This window comes from Mustelus asterias, chromosome 8 (assembly GCF_964213995.1).
Source record: "Mustelus asterias chromosome 8, sMusAst1.hap1.1, whole genome shotgun sequence".
Classification (NCBI taxonomy): domain Eukaryota; kingdom Metazoa; phylum Chordata; class Chondrichthyes; order Carcharhiniformes; family Triakidae; genus Mustelus; species Mustelus asterias.
Genome location: NC_135808.1, coordinates 19,181,307 through 19,208,565, shown reverse-complemented (window position 1 = coordinate 19,208,565; position 27,259 = coordinate 19,181,307). Strand labels below are relative to the sequence as shown.

Sequence of the window (27,259 nt, the reverse complement as noted above, 5' to 3'; positions counted from 1 at the left end):
TGAGCATTTATTACAAAATAGATATTTACAAAAATAGTTGGAAAATATTTCAGCTACTGTACACCAAAAAGGGCAACTGAAAAGGTATCAGCACTTTTGTTATGGAAAGGATAATGGGAAAGGCGGGGGGGGGGGGGGGAAGATGAGAATAAAGGAACAGGAGGTTGGGAATTAATAGGAAAAGATTTCAAGGGAACTTCCATAAAAGATCTCTGGAAAACATTGAAGCAAGTTCCAATTTCAGCACATTTTCTCCTTCATTGGAAAATAAAGTCTTGACATGATACAGGGGCAGCGGGTTCAGTTGGGTGTTGAATACAGTATTGAAATAGTTGACCGATATCTTTTTTTAATGCAGAGGTAGAATTGTTCAGTAGTTGCCTAGTCTAAGGTGTGGATGTCCCTCTGCGCTGTTTCCAATACAAGCAGATCAGTGGACTAAGGGAGGGAGGGCAGGTATGTCCTAAATCTTCAGCAGACCACACGCAAGAGCTGTTCATCCCACCACCTCCCCCCCCCCCCTCCTCCCCACCCCCCTTCATCACATGTTGCAATGACTAAATGGGAAGAGGACAGTCTTGTTTATTTTTCATCCTGGCAAAAGTATAGAGAGTGCAGCCTTATTGAGAAAAGCAGTTCCTTTTTCCTCTTCGAAGTTCATCTGCATCTCAAGCTGCCTTAATAAGCCTCACAGAGGCAAACAAAAATAGGGGTAGGGGTACACGAAGGAGCAGGAATAAACTGGCAGCTGGGCTCAGTATCTGAGCAACAGCACAACATTGTAGTGGTCTAAATCCCAAGCCTAATGTCATTTCAGTTCCATTATTTAGAAGCCTATGTAGACCGTGATGGGAGACCCAGGCAGGGTCCTGCTCGTCTGTAATACAGCAGTGAACTGTTCAAACTTTCCACAGGATAGAGGGAGGCCTGCTCACTCTGGGATGTCAGGAATCTCCGCAGGAATTAGCGTGTCTGGCCCAGCCAGACCATACTTCCATTCTCCTCAGCCAACGTTAATTCTTCCTCCGTTACTTCTTAAACCGGATCATTTTGGATTTCAGGGCAGTGGGGGGCCGTTCACCCCAGGGTGATAGAAGGCACAGTTGCTCTCGTAGCGGCAACTGCCCTTCATCATGAAATGCCGGCACATGGGTCTGTTCGACATGTCTGTTTGAAGGGGGAGAGAGAGAAGACAAGATGGTTAGACAGCGTATTCGATGCCAGTTCAGTCCAATCCTCCCCCATCACCCTTTTTAAAAAAAGGGTTGAATACAAATTCTCACATCACCTCCCAATTACAAACTTTGCTACATGGGTGTTGTGGGCAACGACAGCGTTGCTGCCCATCCCAATTGCTTTAGAGAAGGTGCTAAGACAACATGCTCCTAGCATCTACTCTGGGGACTTTCAGTCATGACAATTCTCTGTAGTCAGTCTCAGTAGGAGCAATATTGTGAAAGGTTATTTGCCGTTTGGGGGGGGGGGGGGGTGGGGTGTGTGTGTGTGTGTGGTTGAGCAGACTATGGGCAGGAGAGCAACGTTCAGCTCTCACCTCCACCCAATGGTGTGGACTCTTATAGGAATAGCCATTTCCCCGTCAGCACAGATGAATGCAAGCAGGATATTCAAACATGGAAATCTCCAGCCTGGTCACATTGTCACCCAAATATCCACATACAGCAGGAAATACTGGTTAGTGATTGGCAGGAGAAACCTGGCAAATTGATCACATGATGTGGAGATGCCGGCGTTGGGCTAGGGTAAACACAGTAAGAAGTCTCACAACACCAGGTTTGTGCTACCAAATAAACCTGTTGGACTTTAACCTGGTGTTGTGAGACTCCTTACTAAATTGATCGCAGACAGGGGAAAATGTGTGTTGAACTGTAAGTGTGGAGGTAGAAATGTCCTCTTAGCTGAGATCAAAGCTGGGGCTGTCCTGGCTTTGATTCTGCACTTCCAGAAAGATGGATGAACACGACAATCATCGTGGCACAAGGGGAGCTACAAATTGTCATGTCGACCTGTGGCACATCATCTTCTTGAATCTCTACAAAAGCAACTCTTAGTCACCAGACATCAATTCCACCTGCCCACCTACCTCCGCCGTGGTTGCCACCCATTCCGTTGCCATGTCCTCCCCTTCCTCCCCCGTGGGGGTGACCTCTGCCACTGCGGCCTCGAAAGTTTTGGTCGCCGCTGCGCCCTCGGCCACGCTGGTAGGGGCCTCCACGCATGCCATGCGGGTTGCCCCTCATGTTGTCGTTTGGCTGGTCCCAATAGCCATCCCTTTGATGAGGGGGGCCCATCATCCTCGGACCACCTGGACCGTGTGGAGCTGAGCGGAAACAAAAAAAGGTCTCGCAGTTAGACCACTTCAACCAAGTGCACATTTAGGTTAAACAAGATGGCAGCTCACAGAAAGAGAACCATTTCTGTACCTGGGAAAGGTCCTCCTGGTGGTGTAGGGCCACTCGGATGGAAGTGAGGCACATTATTTTGGTTAGGAGGGAAGCCATTCACTGCTGGTGGGGGGCCTGCCATTCGCTGACCTGTGGAGAAACAGAGAGGGAGACAGAGCATTAGTACACACAAAAGTGGGAGGCACACGCGTAATAGGTTAACATCTGCATTAACAGGCTAAGAGGATTTGTACTGGTAACCTGGAAGAGCGTCAGACCACAATCAGCAGTGGTCATTTAGGTAGGAACACAAGTAAAAACTCTGTAGTTGTTCATGGAGTTGGAAGAAACCCCGCAAGTCTTTATGGAGGGATTAGCTAGATTCCTATGTGGGAAACGAATGGCTGTCAGGGGACGTTTAGGATCCGCTCCAAACATTTCTCCCTCAGTTAAATAGCCTTCTGATACAAGTATACAGGCCACTTGGGGAAATGTGCTGGGGGACAATCAGACCATAAAACATGATCCAGTGTTGCCAGCTGATGAGCAAACTGGTGTCTTGGTCGAATACACCTTACTAGTAATGCAAGTTCCACTGCCAGCAAATGCAGCATAAATTCTTCTCAAAAAGACAACTGAGGGGTGAGGGTTCAATAGTAAGGTACAGAATATGTATTAATTTAATCAAAATTAGGGAATTTTCACAGTGACTTCATTGCAGTGTTAATGTAAGTCTACTTGTGACTAATAAATAAACTTTATTTTTAAAATTAAAACAGTCACCAACAAAATCCAATAAGGCACTCAGGAGAATCCTCTTACCCAGTATGGAACTCTACCATACAGAGTGGTTCAGGTGAATTGCAGATATAGATAGACCAGTGGAAAAAAAGACAGGGTGAGATGGAAGGGTGGGAGGTGCTTTATGGTGAACAAACACCAATGCCTATCCCTTGAGGGATAAGGGCCAAAGCAGCTCACTTCTCCAGGGGAACTGCTCGAAGGATTCAGGTACACCATAGCTACATCTACTGTGGGGATGGATTAAAACTAATCTGGTAACCCTTTGCGTCAACTTGTTGTAAATGCTATGCAAGGAAAGGGAGAAGATAAACTTGCTTTAATAATTTCTCAGTACTGAGTGACTGGGAAGAGTTACTCAGCCTATAATAAATAAGCAAGGTTAAGGCATCGATTAGCCACGTTCTACTAGATTAGTTGCATTGACCCAAACAGGCGCTGGTGTGTGGTGACTAGGGGAATTTCACAGTGACTTCATTGCAGTGTTAATGTAAGCTTACTTATGACTAATAAATAGCAGAACAGACTTGGGGGGCTAAATGGCCTCCTTCCACATTATCAGAGTTGAACTCTCTCAGTTAGTACCCAGAGTTACTGAAGTTACAGTACTGTTGTTAATTCAACTTCCTGGTTGTTGATCCAGTATGCAGTTTTGCAGTGGTTGCAGTTGGCAAGAGGATAAAACCCCTCTTGTGCCAGTGCTGGTTGCTCAGGGAAACCTGACAGGTCAAAAGGTAAAGTTCCACAGAAACCTTTGAATTTAACCATAGGGAATTCAGAGCATCCATCCATCTTGGACAATGGAAATCCACCCAGCGTTCCAGTATGGAATATTCCCCCTCTTTCCGGCCCTTGTGAAGACAATGCTTTTGCACTTTGATTCTCAAACAGCAGCCACTCTACTATCTCTTGCCTAAAGGCCCATTTATCCTTTGTGAGCAGAAACAATGAATGACAGCTAGCTATTGAACCACAGAAAGCAGCACAGACAAGCCCATTTGTGACCCCATTGATCCACTTTCTAGCAGAAATCACCAGATAATTTCCAGAAACAGAGGGAAATTTCTTCTGGTCTAACCTAGGTGACAATTTGAGAATACCCATTGAGGTCAGTTAACGCAAGCAGAGATCAGGGATTAAATCCTGGGACTCCGTGACACAGATGGTCCCCTGTACATTACCTACCTGGTCAGCAGGTAACTGAGGCATTACTAAGCTGAGCAAGATTTTCAATACCTAACAGTCTATGCAGCAATCTTGAGGTGGGAAACACACTTAGCTCACCCGCACAGATAGGACAAATTTACTTTATAAACTTGGGTACCTGGGGGGACTTGGTTCTGCAGTGGTCCAAGCAGCTGTTTGATTTTATCGGAAAACTCTGGCTGTTTGACTAGCTCCTCAATGGGCTTTTGATTACTCTGAAAGAGAGAAAATAGGTTAACTCACAGGTCCAATCAGCGAATAATCACCTTTATTTACACATTTCAGCCAGCACCTTGGGTGACAACATCGATTTCACAAAATAAGTTACTTGCCACACAACCATTTGGATGGCCAAACTTAGATGGAGGGATGATTAGGACACCAACTATTTCTCAAAGCGCACCATGGAATCTAACAATAATCCAAAATATCTGGATCATTAGCAATGCAGCAGCACATTCCTAGTGGTGTACTGGAATGTCAACTGGGAGGCAAGAGTTGGGAGTAGAGGTTGAACCTATATCTTGTAACCCAGAGATGAAAATGTTACCAATCCAGCACAACCACTCGATCAGTACAGTATGGTGAGTGCTAACTAAAGCATCAACTTTCAGATAATCAAGTTAAATATTTCAAAAATGTACCAAGATGGGTTGAAACTGCACATCGTTACCAGATCAAAGCTGGGGTTTAAGATATGTACTTTAAGTGTAAAAAGTTTGACCACTGTCCTTACTTACCATGAGGGAGGTCAGCAACTCCTGGACATTGATGCTGGGATTGGCATTTGACCCAGGCTGCTGGGCTTTCACCATGCCCATACTGCCTATCAGGTTGGCCAGCACTGGCGGCAGTTTGGAGCTTCCTGAACCATCTGGCGACTGAGAAGCAGCAACTGTTGGCAATGGCTCCTCATACGAGGAGTCCTCTGTGCCATTCTCCTGGGGACAAAAATAAAATAGCATTGTGAAGGCAAGGTTTCAATAGGTGTTAAATTGCATTGATTCTACCACCAATGAGCATTTATTCTTCCTTACAGGCCGTTCTCCGTCACTGTCTGTGTGTGCACACAGTTCCATGGTATCTTTACTGTAGGGCTTACCCAAGCAAACAGTTTTTATACATCAGTTTTCTATTTGACCACAATAAATCTGTTCCCATTAGCCAATCATACAGGATCAGGGGATGCAAACTTATTTTAATCAAGAGATGTAGGATTGGAGAATGATTTTGTTTTAAATGCAGCAAGGGGGAATGAACTTACTACCCAACAGGGTGATGGAAATCTCAAAAGGAAATTTGATACGAGGATAGAGCAAGGGAATATTACTCGGTAGATAGCTGGTATGGACTTGATGGGCTAAGTGGCCTCCTTCTGTGCCGTAATGACTGATTCACTGGGCGGAGGAGAGCGTACATACGTGAACCAAATTCCATTTATACCCATTCCTAGCTTTGTCTTATATCAGGCCAATTCCAGCCTAACTCAGCAGACTACAATGGAACATGGCTCAAAAAACTCAATTTTTCAGGATTTATAAATAAAAATATGTATATGGCTGAAATAAGCAATATTAAAGCTGATTAACCAGGGCAATGGGAGCAGATCCAACAGGAACGTTCAAATGGGAATTGGATAAACACTTAAAAATGGGAAAATTGCTGAGCAATGAGGAAAGAGCAAAAAGGAGCGTGGCACTAATTGGACAGCTTAATCATAGTGATGGCACAGAAACATGGACTGAATAGCTTCCCTCTGTGCTACCGATTTAAGACAATAAACACAAGATTAGAAAAAAACCCGCAAGATTAATGTCTTTTGTATGGATTGAAACTCCCCCAGCACAGTAGACAACACAAAGGAAGCAACTTTCCACTGCTTTAACTGAACCAGGGTCCAGAGGAAACTTACATCATCCAAAGGAATGATCTTGGGTGGAATTGTTTCATAAGACTCTGCGTCAGGTTCGTGCGGGCTCTCTGGAACACTGAGAATTCAAATACAAGTAGAATGTCAGCAAGGAAAAAAACATAAGCGCATTAGGTAAATGAATACAGATAATACATTTTTAAAAACTACATTTATTTATTTTTAAATCCGCATCTTGGTTAAATATATCTGAATGACCCAATCTCAAGTATGAACTCGCATTTTACTTCTGAAGAAGTGGACATGCTAATTAGTCAACAAGGTTAAATATTGGCAGGGCTCTTTGGAATCCAGCTACCTATTTGAGAAACAAGGTGACATCTACACCAGCACGTAGTACTTTAAAAGCACAATGGGTGTCTGTTTTATGCCATATGCATACTAGATATCAATTTCTTTTGCTGATCGTGCACAGAGGAAATTTATTAGCATGGTACAAGGGATAAGGCATCATCACTTAGAGATAAAGAGAATGGGAAATTCAATAGCGATATTCAAAAGCATGAAGGGCTTTGACAGAGTAAACAAGGAGATATCATCCACTGGCCAGAGGAAGATCACAGATTAAAGGTAATTGACAAGAAAGCAACAGCAGAGGTAGATGGGAGAAATTTAACGTAGCGAGTTATCGTGACCTTGGTGTGCACTGTTTGAAAAAGCAGGTTCAGTAACAAAACTTTCCAAAAGGAATTGGACACTTGTATAGGAAAACTTTGCAGGGCTATGGAAGGAAAAAACCTGGGGGTGGGGAGTGCACTGAGACTAACTGAATAGTTCTTCTAAAGAGCTGGCATAGGCACAATCAGCCAATTGCCACCCTTCTTAAAATGTATTTCTTAGTGTCACAAGTAGGCTTACATTAACACTGCAATGAAGTTACTGTGAAAATCCCTTTCTGTATGAAGCAAAGGTGTTCAAATCGACCAAATACCAAGAGCCCCACAACACAGGGTCTTAAGCACAGCATTAACTGTACTATAGCCTACTTATTGGTCATGTACATTTGTTCCTCTTTCCAACTTGCAAAATCTATCTCCTTGGTTTTCCTCACACATCCACCTATTTATAGTGTTAGGTTTATTAGGGAATATAAAGACTGACAAAGCCCCAGGGCCTGATGGAATCTATCCCAGGCTGCTCAGAGAGACGAGAGATGAAATCGCTGGGCCTCTGTCGCAAATCTTTGTCTCGTCACTGGACACAGGTGAGGTCCCAGAGGACTGGAGGATAGCTAATGTGGTCCCGTTATTTAAGAAGGGTAGGAAGGATAACCCGGGTAATTATAGGCCGGTGAGCTTGACGTCCGTGGTCGGGAAGTTGTTGGAGAAGATTCTTAGAGATAGGATGTATGCGCATTTAGAAAGGAATAAACTCATTAACGATAGTCAACATGGTTTTGTGAGAGGGAGGTCATGCCTCACTAACCTGGTGGAGTTTTTTGAAGAAGTGACCAGAATGGTTGACGAGGGAAGGGCCGTGGATGTCATCTATATGGACTTTAGTAAAGCATTTGACAAAGTCCCTCATGGTAGGTTGGTACAAAAGGTTGGATCTCATGGGATAAAGGGGGAGGTGGCTAGATGGGTGGAGAACTGGCTTGGTCACAGAAGACGGAGGGTGGTAGTGGAAGGGTCTTTTTCCGGCTGGATGCCTGTGACTAGTGGTGTTCCTCAGGGCTCTGTATTGGGACCTCTGCTGTTCGTGATTTATATGAACGATCTGGAAGAACGTGTAACTGGGGTGGTCAGTAAGTTTGCGGACGACACGAAAATGGCTGGACTTGCAGATAGTGGGGAACATTGTCAGAGGCTACAGCAGGATATAGATAGGGTGGAAATTTGGGCAAAGAAATGGCAGATGGAGTTCAATCCAGATGAATGCGAAGTGATGCATTTTGGTAGAACTAACATAGGGGGAGCTATACGATAAATGGCAGAACCATAAAGAGTGTAGATACGCAGAGGGACCTGGGTGTGCAAGTCCACAGATCCTTGAAGGTGACGTCACAGGTGGAGAAGGTAGTGAATAAGGCATATGGCATGCTTGCCTTTATAGGACGGGGCATAGAGTATAAAAGTTGGGGTCTGATGTTGCAGTTGTATAGAACGTTGGTTCGGCCGCATTTGGAATACTGCATCCAGTTCTGGTCGCCACACTACCGGAAGGACGTGGAGGCTTTAGAGAGAGTGCAGAGGAGGTTTACCAGGATGTTGCCTGGTATGGAAGGGCTTAGTTATGAGGAGAGATTGGGTAAACTGGGGTTGTTCTCCCTGGAAAGACGGAGGATGAGGGGTGACCAAATAGAGGTGTATAAAATTATGAAAGGCATAGATAGGGTGGACGGTGGGAAGCTTTTTCCCAGATCGGTGGTGACGTTCACGAGGGGTCATAGGTTCAAGGTGGGGGGGGCGGGGGGGTTTAACACGGATATCAGAAGGACGTATTTTACACAGAGGGTGGTGGGGGCCTGGAATGCGCTGCCAGGCAAGGTGGTGGAGGCGGACACACTGGGAACGTTTAAGACTTATCTAGATAGCCACATGAATGGAGTGGGAATGGAGGGATACAAAAGAATGATCTAGTTTGGACCAGGGAGCGGTGCGGGCTTGGAGGGCCGAAGGGCCTGTTCCTGTGCTGTATTGTTCTTTGTTCTTTATACTGCCCCACCCCAATCGTGTCGGCACACATTGCCATAGGCCTGGAAGGAAATTGTCCACTGATAGAGGAACAGCTCAGATGAGCTCAACCTGTTCAAGCCAAGGCAATCTTCCCATGTGATCTGTGCTTTTACATTACACTTGGGACTCTGTTTTTGCTGCTAACCACTGCGATCAAGTGACTACCCCACTACAGCTACACTGTAAACTTCACTTCCTACCAGCTGAGAGGTTTTTTGGTTAAGAACAGGAGTGGGGTGGGAGGAAAGGGATTATATAGCAAGGACATACCAATCTTTGGAGAGGAAGATTTCCTGTAAGATCCCCTTCTCTCGCTCCTCCTGAATATATTTCTCCTGACTGTTACTCCCCCTTTCTGCTAGCTGTGGACCCAAATCGATTAAAACTGGGCAAGTCCAAGGGATCTTTTCCTCCATGGTGTCATGGCTCAACCTGCGAGCATTCTCAAATGCCTGCCGATCCATCATCATTTCCCGCTTGGCGGCTTCACCAAAGTCTTTGATCTTGTTCACGTTGACTGAAAAGAAAACAGTTTGGGTCATGAAAAAAAAACAAACAAGACAACCCGACAAAAACAAAAGTATGGCAGGAAAGTGCTTATTCAACTCTATCAAACACAAGTTTAACTCAAATGGGGAAAATCAAAGAGCAAGGGAAGCGCAAGACTGATCCCATGCAAGGAAGCACTTCCTCAAGAGTGATTCAACACAAGCAGGGATCATGTATTGGGGGAATGAAAAGCAAAGTAATATGTTAGTGGCTGAGGTGGAGCCTGAGGAACGTTGATCGAGGCGGGAAAATCTTTACGAACCAGAATGGAGCGAGGAAAATAAAAACAGCAGCAAATCAAATAACAAAGGAGTTTAAATTAACAAGGCTCAAGTGCCAATCCAGATCTTCAGTCCATAGGTAGAAAACTAGCTTCAAAACAGCACCCATTATAGAATTTACCTCTGATCATTAAGGTAACAGTGGGGGGACTTTACATTGCCTAAGCTGGGACTGATTGACTGTCAAATAAGAGAGACCATTTTAAGGGAAAGCAGCCCCCACCAGCCACGCGTGCTTGCAAGCAGAAATCTCACCTCGCTCCGTTTCATCCAATTCAAAGTAGAAGTATTCTCGCAGCTTAGATTCTTCGCGCCATGACACAGTCTTTCTTTTCTTCCCTTTTCTCGTCAGCTTGGGTGTTTCAGGCACTGCCTCTGGGGGAGAGGGCTCAGCCACTGTCGCAGTTGCAGCCACTGTAGTAGTATCCTCTTCAACAGCTGCAAGTTTGAAGAGAAACACATCTATGTTACCCAGATTGGCAACAGACACCTGTTCACTCACTGCAATTATTAAACAGCAATTTGAACTCCTCAGTTGGAAGAGTGGGAGGCACCTGAGCAACGGATCTTGGGAACAGAGCAAAAAAATACCACTTTCTACTTGACTTTCCCTATACCCGTGCTCAGGAGAAACCCTGAGCCTCGGAGGGAAGAAAGCGAACAGGTATACCAAGGTTCCACAGCTCCTAACCCTAATGTTAAAACATTCAGAACAACGCCAAGTCAAAACTCACATCTAAAAACCAGGCTCAATACAAGATGGTCACATAAATCCAGTCAGTGATTCAGTAGAAATTTCTCATCCAGAGTGGAATTCACTGCCGCAGGATGTGGCTGAGGCAGATTGCATAGATGGCTTTAAGGGGAAGCTAAACAAGTACGAGGGGGAGAAAGGTCAATCCTCCACTCAATTTGAGTCAATTATTGGGGGGCATAAGTTTAAGGTGCGAGGGGCAAGGTTTAAAGATGTACAAGGCATGTTTTTTTTTCAACACAGAGGATAGTGGGTGTGCCTGGAATTCGCTGCCAGTGGAGGTAGTGGAAGCAGATACGATAGTGACTTTTAAGGGGTGTCTTGACAAATACATAACTAGGATGGAAATAGAGGAATATGGTCCCCGGAAGGGTAGGGGGTTTTAGTTTAGATGGGCAGCATAGTCGGTGCAGGCTTGGAGGGCTGAAGGGCCTGTTCCTGTGCTATAATTTTCTTTGTTGTTTGTTTGAGAACAATATAAAGTAGGGTAGGAGAAAGCTCAGGTGGAGTTTTAAACACTAGCGTGGACCAGCCTGTTTCTGTGCTGTAAATCCTATATAGTATCTTGGTGATGAAGATTTCCTTTTGGCTAACAAAAAAATGAAATCTGCTCCTCCTGCAGTCACTGGATGCCAGCAAGGGCATAGATTCAATTGCCAGAGGGGCTCAGCGCTGCCAACAGCGCAAAGATACAGGAGGCAGAGCTCACAGTTGGGATCTGAAGTGCAACACAGTCTACCATCAGGGATCATCAATCACCATATATTGAAAACATTTCAAAAGCACTGTGCAAATCACTACTGGACTTACTCATCTCCATGGGCTCAGGCACCTCCTCCAGTGGCACAGGCGTACCAGGTCTCTCCACTTCCATGGGCTCGGAGACAGCAACTTCTGGAGAAGCAGGCTTGGTGCTGACCTGTTCAGGACTGGCCTTTTGATCAAAAGGATTGGACTGAGGGAACGGGGAAGTGTTAAAAAGAAAAACCAGAGAGTCAGAAACTAGATTTTAGAATATGAAGGAATAACATTCGCATAAATTGATTACACAAGCACTCTCTCAAGAAATCTCACCCAAATTCCTCAACACCACTTTTACACTTTAATTTTTCCACAGGAATTCCTATACTTGAGTAATAATGTTGCAACTGAATTTTCTTTCCCAACTTTATCTGTGTGCTCTGTTACTCTAAACCTTTACCTGTGAATAAGCTGCCTTGTACAACTGTAAATATACAACTATGCACATTTAATTTCACAATCTTAAACTTCAGTTTGATCACTTTAAATACCCCTCTCCAAAGAGAGGTGTCCCACTTCCTTGACAATGTTGGTTTGCAAAGAAAATTTAAGTGACCTACAACCATGCCGCACCCACTCCCACAGACGGAGAACTTTTAGACAACGTCTTTTTAAGTATCAGATTTCAACAAGCCAATTTTAGAACCTTTGGCCTTTCTTCCATTTTACAGGCTATTTCATAGCACACCAACTTCCAAAATAAAAACAAGTGAAATTCAAAAACATAGAATTTTGTTTCTAACCATCATCACAACCCCCCCACCCCACTAGCATTACCAAGAGCCTTTTCTTAAAAAAACGACCTATGCAGCCTGAATGATATGTCCTCAATTCAAATACAAGACAAGCAGCTGCATGCACAGTCTTGTCTCTTAGTACCTTGACGCTGGTTGGGGACGTGATCTTCTTCTTCTTCTTGATTTTTAGTCCGTGTACTGGTGCAGAGTTGAGTGCCTCCAGAAAACCAGTGCTTTCAATAGCTGAAGAAAACAGAGTAAAATGACAGGATACAGTTAAACCACCAAAAGCAAACATTCTGTCCTCAACACGATCTAGGGACCAACTCTCACCAAACACTCCTCAGCAACTAGGGGCAAAAGTGACATAGGGTGGCATAGTGGTTACCACTGCTATCTCACAGTGCCAGGGACCCAGGTTCAATTCCGGCCACGGGTGACAGTCTGTTTGGAGTTTGCACATTCCCCACGTCTGGAGGGTTTCCTCCGGATACTCCGGTTTCCTCCCACAGTCCAAAGACTATATGTGCTCATGCTAAATTGCCCCTTAGTGTCAGGGGAATTAGCAGGGTAAATACATGGGGTTACATGGATAGGGCCTGGGTGGGATTGTTGTCAGTGCAGACTCGATGAGCTGAATGGTCTTCTGTACTGTAGGGATTCTATGATCTATGAGCAAATGCAACCAATTGTGCTTTCATGTCTTACTGGGACTTCAGGCATCAGCCTCCATGAGCAGAGGTGGGGAGAAGATAGGAACGAGAGAAGTTAACCGAAGCACCCATTCTTGTGCACATTATAACCAGAGGACATGATCACAGGGAGGACCCGATTGCAAGGAGGCCGCTGAGCTTTTGCTTGAGCTCAAATCTGATTCAGCAAGTTGTGCACACTTAGTGCAAATTGAACTGCATTCATTTTTCAGATGAGAAGCAAACAAAAAAAACGTGAGGGGGCCAAGTTCCAGTATAGTTTTACTTACGCTGGGGAGGAATGATTTTGACTTTGATTTCCTTGGTAGTGTTGGGCGTCACGTTCAGTGGTTTGTACTTCTTCTCCACGTGTGGTGCAGCGCTACTCATTAGAGATGGGCTAAGGATCAACAAAAAGGTATTAATCATCAGTTACATGGAGAGGTTTATAGTTTACTCGTAAAACTAAACATGGCAGTAAGGGATACAAAGTTAGCTCAGTGACAGGAAATGGTAAGAGGGAATGCCAGTTTTTCAGACTGGTGGTCAGTATACAATTGGGTGCTCCAAGGTTCAGTACTAGGATCACTGCTTTCCTTCATATACATTGATGTTCTAGTCTAGGGTGGCACAGACAGAAGTCTCACAACACCAGGTTAAAGTCCAACAGGTTTACTTGGAATCACGAGCTTTCAGAGTGCTGCTCCTTCATCAGCAGCACTCCGCGAGCTCGTGATTCCAAATAAACTTGTTGGACTTTAACCTGGTGTCGTGAGACTTCTTACTGTGCCCACCCCAGTCCACCACCAGCATCTTCATATCTAATGTGCACATGGCACATTTTCAAAATCTGCAGACAACAAAACTTGCAAGTACCGTGGACTGAGGAAAACAGTGTGACTTGAAAGAAGCATAGACAGGCTGGTGGAATGAATGGATACATGACAGATGACATTCAATACAGAGGTGTGAAGTGATAGAGGCAATAAAAAACAGATACAATTCTAAAAGGAGAGTGGGACCAGACCGACCTGCTGGTGTATATATGTATAATATATACTTGCACAGGTTAAGAAAGTGGTTAATTAAGCATACAAGATCCTGGGCTTTATAAATAGAGGCATGGAGTATAAAAGCAAGGAAACCATGATAAAGATAGTGCACACTGGAGTAGTGTGTCCAATTCTGGGCACCACACTTTGGAAAGGTGAATTTTAGACACAGTGCATGCAGAAGAGGTGTAGGAGAATGGTTCCATAGATGGCAGACTTCAGTTGTGTGCGTAGGTTGGAAAAGGAAGGTAGAGGGTAAATTTTATAGAGCAGTTCAAAACCACGAGGGGAGTAGGCAGTGTAGATGGAGAAACTGCTCCGCTTGGCAAGAAGATTGAGAATCAGAGGACACTGATACAAGGTGAAAGCAAAAGAACTACTGGTAACACAAGGAAATGTGCAACACGGTTAGGATCTGAAATTCACTGCTCAGGTGTATGGTGAAGCATGACTTAATCATGGCTGTTAAATAGGAACTACAGGAGCACCTGATGAAGGACATTTGCAGAGCTAAATGTAAAGGGCAGGGAGTGGGTCTAAGCTGAAAACAGCTGGCAAGGGGTTAAATGGTCTCTCTCTACTATTCTATGTTTCTAAATGGAGGACAGTAGCCTAGCAAAGCAAGGAATGAGAACCACAGCTACCTGAGCTCAACCACAAGACATAGTTTAGTCTTGACACAGCAGTCCAAGGGTTACAGACTGAAATCCAATTGGAGGTATACAATCTAGGTTTTGAATTATGCAGCATTAAGCCAATATTCACACGAGCACTAATAGTCATACTCTGAACATCACTCGTTGCTGCATTTTTCTCTTGTATGCATATACAACTCCCTGAAGTGTCCGATTGCATACTGTGGCTACAGGTGCTACCCCACCACTCTGCAGCCTCTAGTGATACACGGGAAGATGCTGCTCATTACAAAGTGATCTTACCTTGGTCTTTTCAGAGGCGCTTGCTTGATGTTATACTTGTCGGAAATTACTGGACCAGTGTAATTCTTTTTTGGCAGAACAGGAACCTCCATCTCCAGGCCTTCAAAGAGAGTTAGGAAGAAGGTCAATGTCACATTACAATGAACAGAAGTGAGGGAGTTACTACTTGGCAACAGTAACCATCTTTAAAGTAAGTCAAACCACAAAAAGCCAGATGTGCAATTCTTCCCATTTGCAGAGATGGGTGATGTCTTCTTATTTCTTCAAGGTCACAACCAAAAAGATCAAGCATCTCTTACTAGATTAAGCCTAACGTAACTGTTCCAACATGATCTTGCGGTAAAATAAAAATGCACAAAACAGCCTCAACACTTATTTGCTCCAATGGTCAGGAAAAAGTACGCCATCTAGCATGGGACTAAGCAGAGTGTGAAGAATAAAATAAGAAAAAGAATGGCAGCACGGTGGCAGAGTGGTTACCACTGCTGCTTCACAGTGCAGGGACCTGGGTTCAATTCCAGACTCGGCGGATTGTCTGTATGCAGTTTGCACGTTGTCCCCATGGATTTTCTCTGGGTGCTCCAGTTTCCTCCCACAGTCCAAAAATGTGCAGGTTAGGTGGATTGGCCATGCTAAATGCGAGATAGGGCTGAGGGTATACTCTTTTGAAGAGTCGGTGCAGACTCGATGGGCCAGATAGCCTCTTTCTGCATTGTGGGGATTCTATTGTAACATTAGAAAAGGTAAAAAAAAAGGATTCTCCAAGTAGTATTCAGGATGGGACAATGAGTGCTTATGGGAAGTGTGTGCACGACAAGTGTAACCACCATCACTGGGATACCCACCTGTTGACCTGAACTTGGCGTGACTGGGCGCTGTTGTCCGTAATGATTTGGGCTTCTCTTTTTTCTTCTCCAGCGTTTCCTCTTCCTTTGTCTCCACTCGGAGATCCGATTTTGGATCTGGGACTCGCTCAGAAACTGGTGCTCGAACTTTGCCTTCATCCTTCTTGTCATCTTTCCGCTTTTTCCTCTCTGGCTGTTTATCTACTTTAAAAAGAAAACACCAAAAAGTCACCCATCAAGCTCTTTACTTCCAAAAATCAGGGGGTTTAACATTAGACAACATTTTTTCACTACCCAAATCAAGCTTCATTTTAGACAGAAGAAATGTACACAAGGGACTGCACTGCACCAGAATATCAGCTTCACCTCACTTCTGTTTATTGGTATAGATCCAACAACAGGAGAAACAAACATCTCCCACAGATCATGGACAGCAGACAGCTGCCAAATATCTAAAAACTTTACTGATTGGTGATTGTGACAAGTTACTTTACAGGCAAATCTCAGGTTACACATTCTCAATTACATTTATTGGTACAAAAATAGATACTTAAATCTCTTAAAAACAGCACATCTATTATAAGTGCCAGCTCAAATTTACTGTGCTTAAAATGGCAGCATTGCCACTGCACCAAAAAGCTCAACTAGTAGAAGATGCAAAAGACGGAATGTATGCTGCCTCTTGCTTGACCCTACTTGATTTAAAGCCAAAGTTTGATGTGCAACTTGAATAGTGATTCAACCAGTGGTCACTTAAAAGAATTTGTGCTTTAGAGACAGAATGGCCCATGTGCACAGTAAGAAGGTATACTCATGTTCTTTTAGAAAGTAATGTTTCAGCAGAGTTGTGCCCAGAGCAGACCACTGTTGCAGAAATGTCTTAGGGGTTGGGCAGTAAAACTAATTTGGGGATTTTGAACATTAAAGATAGTTGACTACTGATTAAAACAAAACAGCATTCACTATAATGTTATGAAGGAAGACAAGTTATGTCAGATATTGGATTTCCAGGAACCAATACAAATCAATTCAACACAAATAATCAAACTGTACCTTGTGCGCCAGGACCTGTGCTCTGAGATCGAATTACAGTCATCCAATGGTTGACAAGAACTTGAGCCAGCTTCCTGAGTTCTGAAACATAAATCCATAAAGGAACTATGAAAAATCATAATGACCACTTTCAGGTCAAGCAACATTGACTGTCACTATTTAAACAACAGCCTCTTCACAAAAGCAAACAGCTGAATTACAAAGAATTGGAATTGGGCTGAAGAACGGAAAATTAATCACTCAGCAGCAAGGCAGATTGAAATTAACTTCCAGCAACACTTCATAAAAACCAAATTATTTGTTACTTCCTCTCAACCAGAGGTATAAATACACACACTCAATATATTTAAGTGTCCTTGTTGGCTAAAGAAGCACAACTTTAGTTCCTTAAACTGGATGCAGATAGTACACATTACAACTAACCTTCATCATCAAAGCTCTTGCTTAACTGTTTCACTATCTTGGCTGTGTTATTCTGTAATAGAAACAGGCTCAGGTAAAACAGATACACTTGCTAATCAGATTTAACAATTAACTCTTGCTTTCTGGAAACCCCTTCTCCCACAAATGTTAAAAATGTACCATTTGTAACACCATGCCCATCCCATTCCTAAAACCAAGTCAGCAACATTTGCCCACCCCAGATAGTTATCAAGTGTGAACAAAATTTGGTGCAACTGTGATATTTTATCAAGACCAAAGGTCTGTTAGATTTATGCAAGGTGACCATTCAAGGAAGATGGGTGGAACTCAAGTAAGAGCCTTCAGCAGAGAAGGGAAAATATTGTTGGGGGGCAAAGAAAATGGGGAAAAAAATGATGATGCACTTTCAATAAAACATTTTACAACAGGGTGGCACAGTGGTTAGCACTGCTGCCTCACAGCACCAGGGACCCGGGTTCAATTCTGGCCTTGGGTCACTGTCTGCATAGAGTCTGCACGTTCTCCCAGTGTCTGCGTGGGTTTCCTCCGGTTTCCTCCCACACTCCAAAGATGTGCAGGTTAGGTGGATTGGCCATGCTAAATTGCCCCTTAGTAGTTTAGGAGATTAGTGGGGTAAATGTGTGGGGTTACAGGATACGGTGGTGGTGGTCCTGGGTAAGATGCTCTGTTGGAGAGTCAGTGCACTTGATGGGCTGAAGGGTCTCTTTCTGCCTTGTGGGGATTCTATGAACAGGATGTAGGGAACCAAGATACACATTGAATGAAAAAATGTCCAAAGAGGCTTGTGGAGAAAAGCAAAAAAAGACATAAATGTAAGAAGCACTAGGAATTCAGAGAAAAAGCATGAAATTATAGCCCTCATGACACCAGTGTGGAATAGGTGTAAGAAAAAATGCTCCAGATCCCATGTTTAGAATTATGCAAAGAGGGAGGCAATTCAGTCCATTATACTATTTGAAAGGGCTATTTAATTAATCTCACTGCTCTTCCCCCATGACTGTACATTTTTTTTCATTTTCAAGTTGTAGATGTATACACAAAATCTCCCTTTTTGAAAGTTGCGAGTGATCCAGCTTCCACCATCCTTTCAATGTCGAGAAAATTCTCATCTGCTCCCTGGTTTTTACCAATCATTTGAAATTTGCGTCCATTGGTTATGAAGGTCCTTCCTGCAATTTCCAATGGAAACAATGTCTCCTATTCTCGCTATCAAGTTAAGTCCCTCATTATTTCCATGCAAGGCTGGAACATTTTTTCATGCCCGTTTCCCAGTTGAGTTGCAAAACACTAACCTTAGTGTCCTCCAGACTAAGGACTTTGTCACTGAAGGCAAGTCCCGCCCACAAGATTGTATCATTTTCTCAGCATTTTACTTACTTGTTTCAGATGGTCCACAGTAAGTGGCAGCAGCTGCAGAGCCAGCAGAATCTGCTGTAACAATGGCACATTGCTAGTAGATTTGGAATAGGCCAGCCAGTTATTCAGCAGCTTGTAGCCGCCAACACCGATGAACCTTCAAACAAAGAAATAGACAGATAAGACACCAAACTCTAACGTTCACACATCCACAAACAATACATTTCAGATATTTAGAGACTGCCCATTAAGACAAAGTAGCTGCAATACATAGCAAGTCAGTGAACAGCCAAGGAAAATATAAATAGGTTAGCATTTCAGACGGCATATTTGAAGATTGGGAGGTCATGATAATCAAGGTCCTTCACTATTTGGTTACTCCTTTTCAGAACCTGCCATTTTCTGATTTAAAAGCAATTTGAAATTGACAATGGACTACCATTCTCACCCAAAACAGTGCTCTCAATCACATAGCATGGTCACTCAGTATTGCATTGGGGGTGCTAACCTAAACTTCACACTCGAGCACTTTAGTTCCTGAACCCACAATCTGCTGACCCAGTGGAGTGAGTGCATCAGAAATAAAACAAACCGAAATACCCTGACCTGGTTGTTTCAAACTGGCCAGCACAATTACTCTTTTTGCAATCACCCGCATGTACACGAGCCACTGTCCATTTGCCCTAGTAGGAATTTTCAGAGTGACTCTATTTCAGGGGCTCCATCTATTCAAAACTCAGTGCAGTCACAAGGATTTGAGAAGCACAAAGATGAGTCCATGATAGGAAATAGACAGAAAACAGAACTCTGGATCCAAACTGGAGGGTCATATCTACAGTAAGCAGAATGGATCTAGTTGAAACCAAGAACAAATCCTGTGACTTTCCCCATTTATCACAATTTACCAGACTTATTATAATTTTGAACAAAATGGTGAGTGAGCAGGGTCCTAAACGTTGGGTGATAGCTTACACTATGGGTCTCGAGTCACACAGCACCATGTTAAAGAATTATTGAAAGGGAGAATAGTCAAAAAGCCAAGGACATTTATGGAAGTTAGAAACTAGCAGCCTTACTGATTCAAAATATCCTCCGATCTAGTCTGCAGCAGGATGTTCAAGTACATGCATCTGCTTACAAGCTTTTTTGCATCCTTCATTAACCTAAAAATCAAAAATAGTGAAGAGAATTAGCGATAATCTTTGGACTGGAAGTGAAGGGCATATGTTGCAGATATATACTCAGTATGAGAAAATATGTTTTAAGAGACAGACAGATTGGAAGGGGGCTGGGACTAGAAGAGAAATGAATTAAACATAAAGCATAACTTTGATCGTCAAATGGAGCCTCAAGATTTAATTAAACATGGGAAGATTATGAGAGAAATACACTGATCAAATAAACTAACCTGAATCCAACCGTGAGAAACTGGCAGGGAATGCTAATTTTACATCGGTTCAATTTTCCTCTCTACTGAAGATAATATTGGGCAAGAGCAAAAACAAAGAGCTCCACCTGATCCCAAGGGATTCCCATCCAGTGAGTTACATTTGAATTGCTCTCGAATGCCCATTAAAGGGCAAGAACTCGTCATTTCATTGACATTTAGGATGAAACATATCAAATCGGGTGGAGTGTGTGGGGGGAAAGGGGGTTTATAGAATAAGTAAACTCATGTACACTATATAAATTAAACTTTAATATGAAGGAAAGTTAGTTACATTCCAGTTTAAAGCTGGAAGTGTAGTTCCCCATAATCAATTGTAGTTTGTTAAAATATCAGTTGGGTTCCTGTGCGTGACTGCTACCCGACCAGAATCACTGGATAGTATCCACTGTACATGTATGGTGCGCACAGCATTGGGCACAGTTGAATAGCTCATGGGACAGTCATCAGGGTAGCTATGTGAGAAAGGCACCAAAGTGCACATCAGAAACCAAAAAAGAGGTTGTAGTCTCAAAAACATGTACCACGTTCCTCTGCCTCTGAACAGTGTAGGCACGTGCTTCAACAAGGGTGCCCCACATTCAGAGGTGCTCAAATACCATTAATGTAGCGATAAAAAGCTGACAAGGTAATGGCCTTCCATGGAAAGGGTACAGAGCAGATAGAACATCTGAACACACCTTTTCAGCATTTTGCATGATAAAGTGCCAAGATTTACTTAATCAATATATCCACAGCAAACCCTGTCGCATATGATTCAATTCTTTTAAAAAAGTAATGAACTGAGGACAATGGGGAGGATACATGGTGTTTGTGGGTGTGTTTTGTGCATATAATTGCATGGAAGAGTGAAGGATTACCTGTAAATTCTAATGACACCATCACCACTTTTAATTTCCCCATCTTTACCAAGGAGGCACTCCAACCCTATCAGGAGTTCTTTTGGATCTACAGGCCCCGAACCCATTGTATCAATTACCTTCAAAAGAAGAGATATAGAAGATGTCAGTTGTTTTTATTCTTTCCCCCTTTGGCTAAAATTGCAGTCATGGAAAAATATTTGATTAGAACCTTTTATTTATTGGATCAATATTGCACAGTCCCAGTCTGCAACCTTTCTGCACTGCTTACTTGTACATCTGAATTGGCAAGGCAAAGAATGCACTTTCCTAAACGGTCTTGTTCATCCCTTCCCTCCCAAATGTTAAAATAAAAATCACTGAACTAGTTCTGCAAGTGAAATTATACTTTGCTGATATGACTGGCACCATTTATAAAATGTACAAAATGGCAGGTCACTAACACACAAACTTCCTGCACTTGCTCTTCCTCCATGTACAATGTAAAACGCAAGCTTCCTTGCATTTGTCCAAGACAGCATAGGCCATTACACTTAGCAGTATAAAGATGTTCCCTGCTTTCAACAGACTGGCTTATGCATTTCAAACTCCCACATTCAGGCATAACCCAGTAGTTGAGAAATCAATTTACTTGGCCTAAATTAAGAGGATACAATAAATTGGAGCCTTCAGCTCACTTATGTCAGAAAACATTAAAAAAACAAGTGGAACACAGCCCTGTGAGTATTCTAGTGGCGTGATGTGCTGATTACTAGCTTACTGCCATGTATCTATGACGATGAGTGTACATTACTTGGATAAAGTGGCTTTTTTCTAGACTTGTACCCTAAACACTACACTATTTCAGTTAAACATCTACGGTAAAACCATTTAGTGCAAGTTGGAGGCACAGCATCCAAGTTAGCATTATTTAATACTATCTTCCCCCCCACCTCAAGACAAATTCTTGAATTCTGCATCTCAAAGTGAATTCCAGAAAATAGGTGTGGACTGTGTGTCACAATTCATCCTGGCTCAACTATGCTATAAATTTCCTATTTAGGCCAATATTCCATTAGGAAGCTGCTGGCCTTCAAACTAAGACTGCCTGCTGTTCAACAAGGTACAATTTTCCATAAAATAAAAAAGTAGGTAGTTGAGTCAGTACAAAACGTTCCTGCTTTAAAAAAGTTGCAGAAGTATTTACTTGGCCCGGCTTGTGGGAGGTAGCAGTTGAAGTTTAAAAAAGTCACCAGTAGCAAAGAATTGTGTATGGTTTTGCATCAGAAGGCACTCATATGTTGCCACTTTGTAACATTGTTAATGGCTTCGAGCAGGACTCCAAGTGCTTACAATAGTTGGTGCTGGATTAGAAAGTTCAAACGTTATTTTTAATAGCTGTTTTCATATAAATACAGCATTAGCCAATGGTCTAGGTCACTGCAACAGAATGTTACCTCAAAGGCCCAGTGATATTTCGCATCTTCAAAAATTCAAAATTAGATCAGTTATATTGTGTGAATAAGAATGTGCCACAGCTGGAGCATTGTGACCAAAACCTTCTGCTTTGCTGACTCTGACTCAAAAGGAACAAATCTCTTTTTTTGGGGAGGGAGTGCACAAGGGAAGAAGCATGCCTTAGAAAGAGCCCTATCCATTCCTAAGGAAACCCCAACCTGCTGAATCAGGCAGCTACTGGAGTCTACACCAAACATATGAAATGCCCAAAGGAAGCCAATTAATCTACAGGCAGTATTCAGGCAAGGTATAAATTATACTGAAATTTAGCTTTTGCTTCTAGCCATGTGAAGCAGCAAACAAATCAGTGCCAGGGAGGGGGCAAAACACAGATACAGTAGCAGTCACTGGGGAACATGGTCAGTGCATCTGTAATCATTCATGGGCAAAGTTATGTTGTGCAGCAGCCAGGTGGGCGGAGCATGCTTTAAACAAGTGCTTCAATATATTTAGTCATCATGCCCCCTAAAAAGCAGTGTGAAAAGCCACTGACGGAATGTAGTGGGGTGGAATAGCCTGTCACATTGTGCCAGAGCTTCAGCCGTCTGGTTCCAGACTCTATTTAACCTGGCCTCTGTGCAGTGTTGCAGATCTTGCTGAATCCTCTCCCACCTCACTCAGGCCAGGAAAAGTGAGAACAGATAACAAGGGAATGGGAAGAGTCATGAGTGACGGCCTGCATTTCAGCACCAGCTGGGTAGAGAGTCAGTTGTGCGGATCTCCAGCTGCCTGCTCAGCAAAGGTCCACAGTCTGGGAGACAAAGGGGGAGGAAAAGATGATTAAACACGTTTGAAAGGTTGAAAATCTGGCTGCATCATTCTCATTAAGGGGATACCTGTGTACAGCTTCTGCATCTTGGTCTATAATGATTTATTAACATGCACCTGCAAGTTAAAAATGTTCATGGCCTGAAGTAAATGCTAAGTCATGATCAGTTCATAAAGCAGTTTCTGTGGTATTGCTACCAGGATCATGGAAAAGTTAATCAGTTAAAAAAAATTGCAGTACTGATCGGAGCAGTAACCGAGTGTTCAATTCAATGTCCTTACTATGTTACAAATTGTATTGTGCCCCCAAAAAAGCTCTGCAATACTGTTTACAAAGACAGCCAGTTATTTAAATATTTTGGCTAAATTAGCATAACTTGTTTTATAGACACACTGCATGTCCTGAGGTGGTACTCAGGTACTCAAGACAGTTTGTCTGATCATTCTATAAAATGTTTGTCAAGTGTGGTGCCCAAACCACTCTCTCCAAAGGACGCAGATAGTTCAGGGCCAGTGTTCTGGATTCCTTGGGAGGCCCAGTCATGCAGAGCTCAAAGCACAACTACACCTTCCAACCATCGTGCAAGTGGGCAGAGGACCAGATCAAAACTTGCTTACAAAAGCAATGGGAAGCCAATTGAAATTAGCTGCACAAAAGTTAAGCACATGCTTCAGTGCTCTGAATGGAATACCCTCTGGCAGTTAAACCAGTACCATTGGGGGATGATATTAAACACTCCCTAGGGGGACTCTAGATATCCCACTGCCCTCATCCCAGATAAAATTAGTTACACTACCTATAGACCCATGTTAATTGGCTTCACTGGTAATTATTACCAATATTTCCTATTTAATGTGCTTCTCAGAAATAATCAGCCTTGTACAGCATTTTTTCTTTGAAAGCTGCTGTAGCAGCTCTTACTCTACAGTAAGCTGTTCAATTTTATCTTGTAATTTCTAGTAGCTCTATGTCTACAATTATTCAAGATTAAAGTGGGAATTGGATTATTTGAAATTGTTACCAATGAGAAAGAAGCATGGGTATGCAAAGCTTATGACATGCCTGCATTAATTGTAAGTGGTAATGGTGTTAGCTGTGCAGATTTATTTGCAATGAAGTTGTTTGTGGCAGTGTCCAGCACTTTAGTGCCTGTTTGTACTCTGAACAGTTCCAAAGTGCTTGGTTAGTTTAAGCTACAAAATTGACAGTACTGAACTAAAAATAACTTCCCTTGTGGGTTGAATGCCATTGTACGTATACGTAAAGATTGGTGGTTTGGACAAGAGCCAAGAATATGAATCTTTCCAGAACTTCAGATTCATAAAATTCAAACAGAGTTGGCTAGTGTGAAAACTATTACAGGGACAGAAGGATCAGAAATAACACGCAGAGTGCAGATTTATTTTGGGCATCGTTGTCACACTGAAGAGCTCTGGCAGAAACCCATCATTTTAGGCAAAAATATCCAACAAACCTTTACAGATTTGTTATATAATCCCATAAAGCTAGTTTAGGAACAAGCCTACTTAATGTCAAGACCACAGCTTGCAGAATGATTCCCATTACTATCCTAAATTCAATCTGCTTCTCCCACAACCATAAACCCAAATTAGAGGGCAAGGAATAATTGCTTTGTGGGTGTTAAGACCAGCAGCATCTTTCCAAAACTAGAAGCATCAGTACCAAAAGGGTTAATTAAGCTTCACCAATAGTGGGAGAGTCAAAATATGCTGAAACCTGCAGCAAATGTCTAAACTAAGTAAATCTTTAGACAGAATAGTCAATGGAGAAGATGGGGTTAATTAACCAAATTAAAAACCATAATGGCTACCCAAATTATAAATTATTTGAGCCATCAAGAATGTTAGAAGTCTTCATCGACGAAGCCCATTCCTAAGTTTTATTCTAAAACTAGAAAAACTCAGCTTCCGGTTAACTATCTGTAACCTGAAACAGGAAGCTTCAGAAAATACATGGCATTGAACAAGGCAAAGGGAAAAGCCTTACAACCTGCTACAGTAGGGCAAATGATGTTTGCACCTTATTTTAGGCTGAACAGATGGTGTTTCAAAAAAGCCTAACTCAAAGAACCCAAGGTATATATAACCCCATAGTTAATCATTTATTGATTACGGTTGAAATTTGTTACTCCCAAAAGCTGTCAAGAACCTCAGCAACCTGCTTAGGCATTCAGTGCAGATTTGTATAGTGCTCCCAATATAATTGATGCCAAACAGCACACCAACATTAATGGCGATTTGGTACTTAAGTATTATTTGGAATAAACAGTAATTACATTAGCTATTGCAGTGAGCTGGTGTAGGTAAAAATTGAATTCATTGGAGTTCTTCAGGCAGGATGGTGTGTTCTAAGTGGCTAATTCACAAGAGTTACCGTTTGTGGACAAATGCTTGTGCTCAAATGGCTATTTGGGTTACATGCCACCTACCTTTATCATATGGTGCAGTAGTGCTTAAATTATACAGGATTCAATTCCCCCAAAAGTACTAAACTCGACTCCTAAAGAGGGCAACCCCAAAATCAGCATGTCACCCAATTGCTGGAAAACTGCTCAGGGATCAGTTTGAGTTTTTCATTGCAAAGATCAAACACTGGTTTCCTGTGACATACTGCACATAGATCAGGTATAGCAGACAGTGCAGCAAGAAACCAGTTTATATATTACATACATTTTTCATTCCATACCCACCCAGTAAAAGTGCATTATAGTACATCAGTACAACGGAATTCTACATGTATACAAAGGTCTAATTTATCATTTAGATAACCAGGGACATTTTCACAAATGCATTAAGTATCACTGAACATGTTACCACTGGGCCAGGCTCGTGGGGAACAATGCAAAGATCAATTTATTTGATTGGTGTGTAGATCTTAAGATGTCAGCAAGATACCAAAGTTATCTTGGCTGCGTGGGCTTTGGTCTAAAGTTCTTACCTCCAAAAACGCACTAAGTGTTGCACGCTTGACCTACCTCCCTTTATGTATATAGTAATAGCAGGGCTTGATCGCTACTTTACCCAGAGCTAACACCGGCTGCGAATATCATCTTCGCATTAGAAATCAAAACTCTTTATACTGCCCTTCCAACTGAATCTGCAGTACCCCTGACCACTTTTAGAATAAAGTGTGACATGGGGGCGGGGGAAGGGAGCGAAGGAAATTTGCCCCACGGTCGGGGGCACTGACGTCATTTCTTAATACACTAAGGGAAAAGAGAAAAAAGTCCGAGTTAAAAACTGAATCGAATGCCGATCAACGTGTTGAGTTTACACTGCAAAATTCGGGCAAGTGCAGCGCGGCACGTTGACCCACAGGGCTGTTAACTCATTGAGATTAAATTTCAAACATAACCCCGCCACTCCAAAGTAATTTACAATTGCTACCAGAAACCTCAGGCGCTACTCAAGGTGGAGAAAAATGTTACTCAAAAGCAATTTAAAAATAGAACTACGAATTTGAAATTTTAATTATACTTCCCAAATTAATTCTACCGACATATGGAAGACGTGGCGACCAATGGATAATTCAGGCATGAAAATTGACCGTGAAACAAGTTCTTGTGTGGTTCACTGGAACAATGTCGACAAAGCCTCTTTTGCATGCATCGAATATTTTCACCATGGATTTTTGCAAAATGGCAAACATTACACTCGTTCAAGAAAGCAATGAAGTCGTGAAATGCAATTAAGGTCAGAAAGGTTTGCTTACCAGTTTGCATGTGGCTGTCCCTGTGATGTTTTTTTTAAAGTGCAGGATGTTTTAGCTTCACCAACCCCTATTCATCAGCCCTACTGTGCTGGGAAACTAAACAGTACAATAGCGTGCAGGCATGGGCACTTAACTCCTATATGAAAAGTTAACGCTTTCCATATGAAGATGCTCGCTGCAAAGAATTATGTACCTATTATGGAAGACAGTGATCATTAAGTATGGCCTGCATCCATTTACATACGGCCCGGCTCAGTGGTAACATGGGTACAGGTACTTTCTCCATCACAAAATTATAAATCGATGTGATTGAGAAGTTGATTGATGCCTTTAAAACAAACCTACATTCCCCGGTAATAAACCGATCGAATAATTCTTTAAACCGCTTAAATTCAGTTTTGCTTTCAAAAGTACAATAGCGACAGCGGCGACGCA

The 27,259-nt window shown here is 42.7% G+C and overlaps 1 protein-coding gene across 5 annotated transcripts; it reads right to left on the bottom strand.

The window, feature by feature from the left end:
- Window positions 1-268: 268 nt before the first annotated feature.
- On the bottom strand, window positions 269-27,259 carry ppp1r10 (protein phosphatase 1, regulatory subunit 10). 5 transcript variants are annotated; one of them, XM_078217480.1, is made up of 19 exons: window positions 27,170-27,259; window positions 20,827-20,945; window positions 19,596-19,682; window positions 18,541-18,676; window positions 17,143-17,194; window positions 16,720-16,800; window positions 15,667-15,870; window positions 14,822-14,921; window positions 13,122-13,231; window positions 12,282-12,382; window positions 11,412-11,556; window positions 10,103-10,285; window positions 9,288-9,534; window positions 6,322-6,397; window positions 5,150-5,350; window positions 4,528-4,624; window positions 2,442-2,552; window positions 2,102-2,338; window positions 269-1,167 (listed from the first exon to the last, which is right to left on the bottom strand). In XM_078217480.1, the coding sequence occupies exons 2-19, from the start codon at window positions 20,931-20,933 to the stop codon at window positions 1,058-1,060; spliced, it is 2,385 nt and encodes a 794-aa protein (XP_078073606.1). In that variant the 5' UTR covers window positions 20,934-20,945; window positions 27,170-27,259; the 3' UTR covers window positions 269-1,057. The 5 variants fall into 5 exon arrangements, with proteins under 5 accessions (XP_078073606.1, XP_078073602.1, XP_078073603.1 ...); XM_078217476.1 differs by lacking the exon at window positions 27,170-27,259 and adding an exon at window positions 25,542-25,612; XM_078217477.1 differs by lacking the exon at window positions 27,170-27,259 and adding an exon at window positions 25,542-25,612 and having other exon boundaries at window positions 15,667-15,867.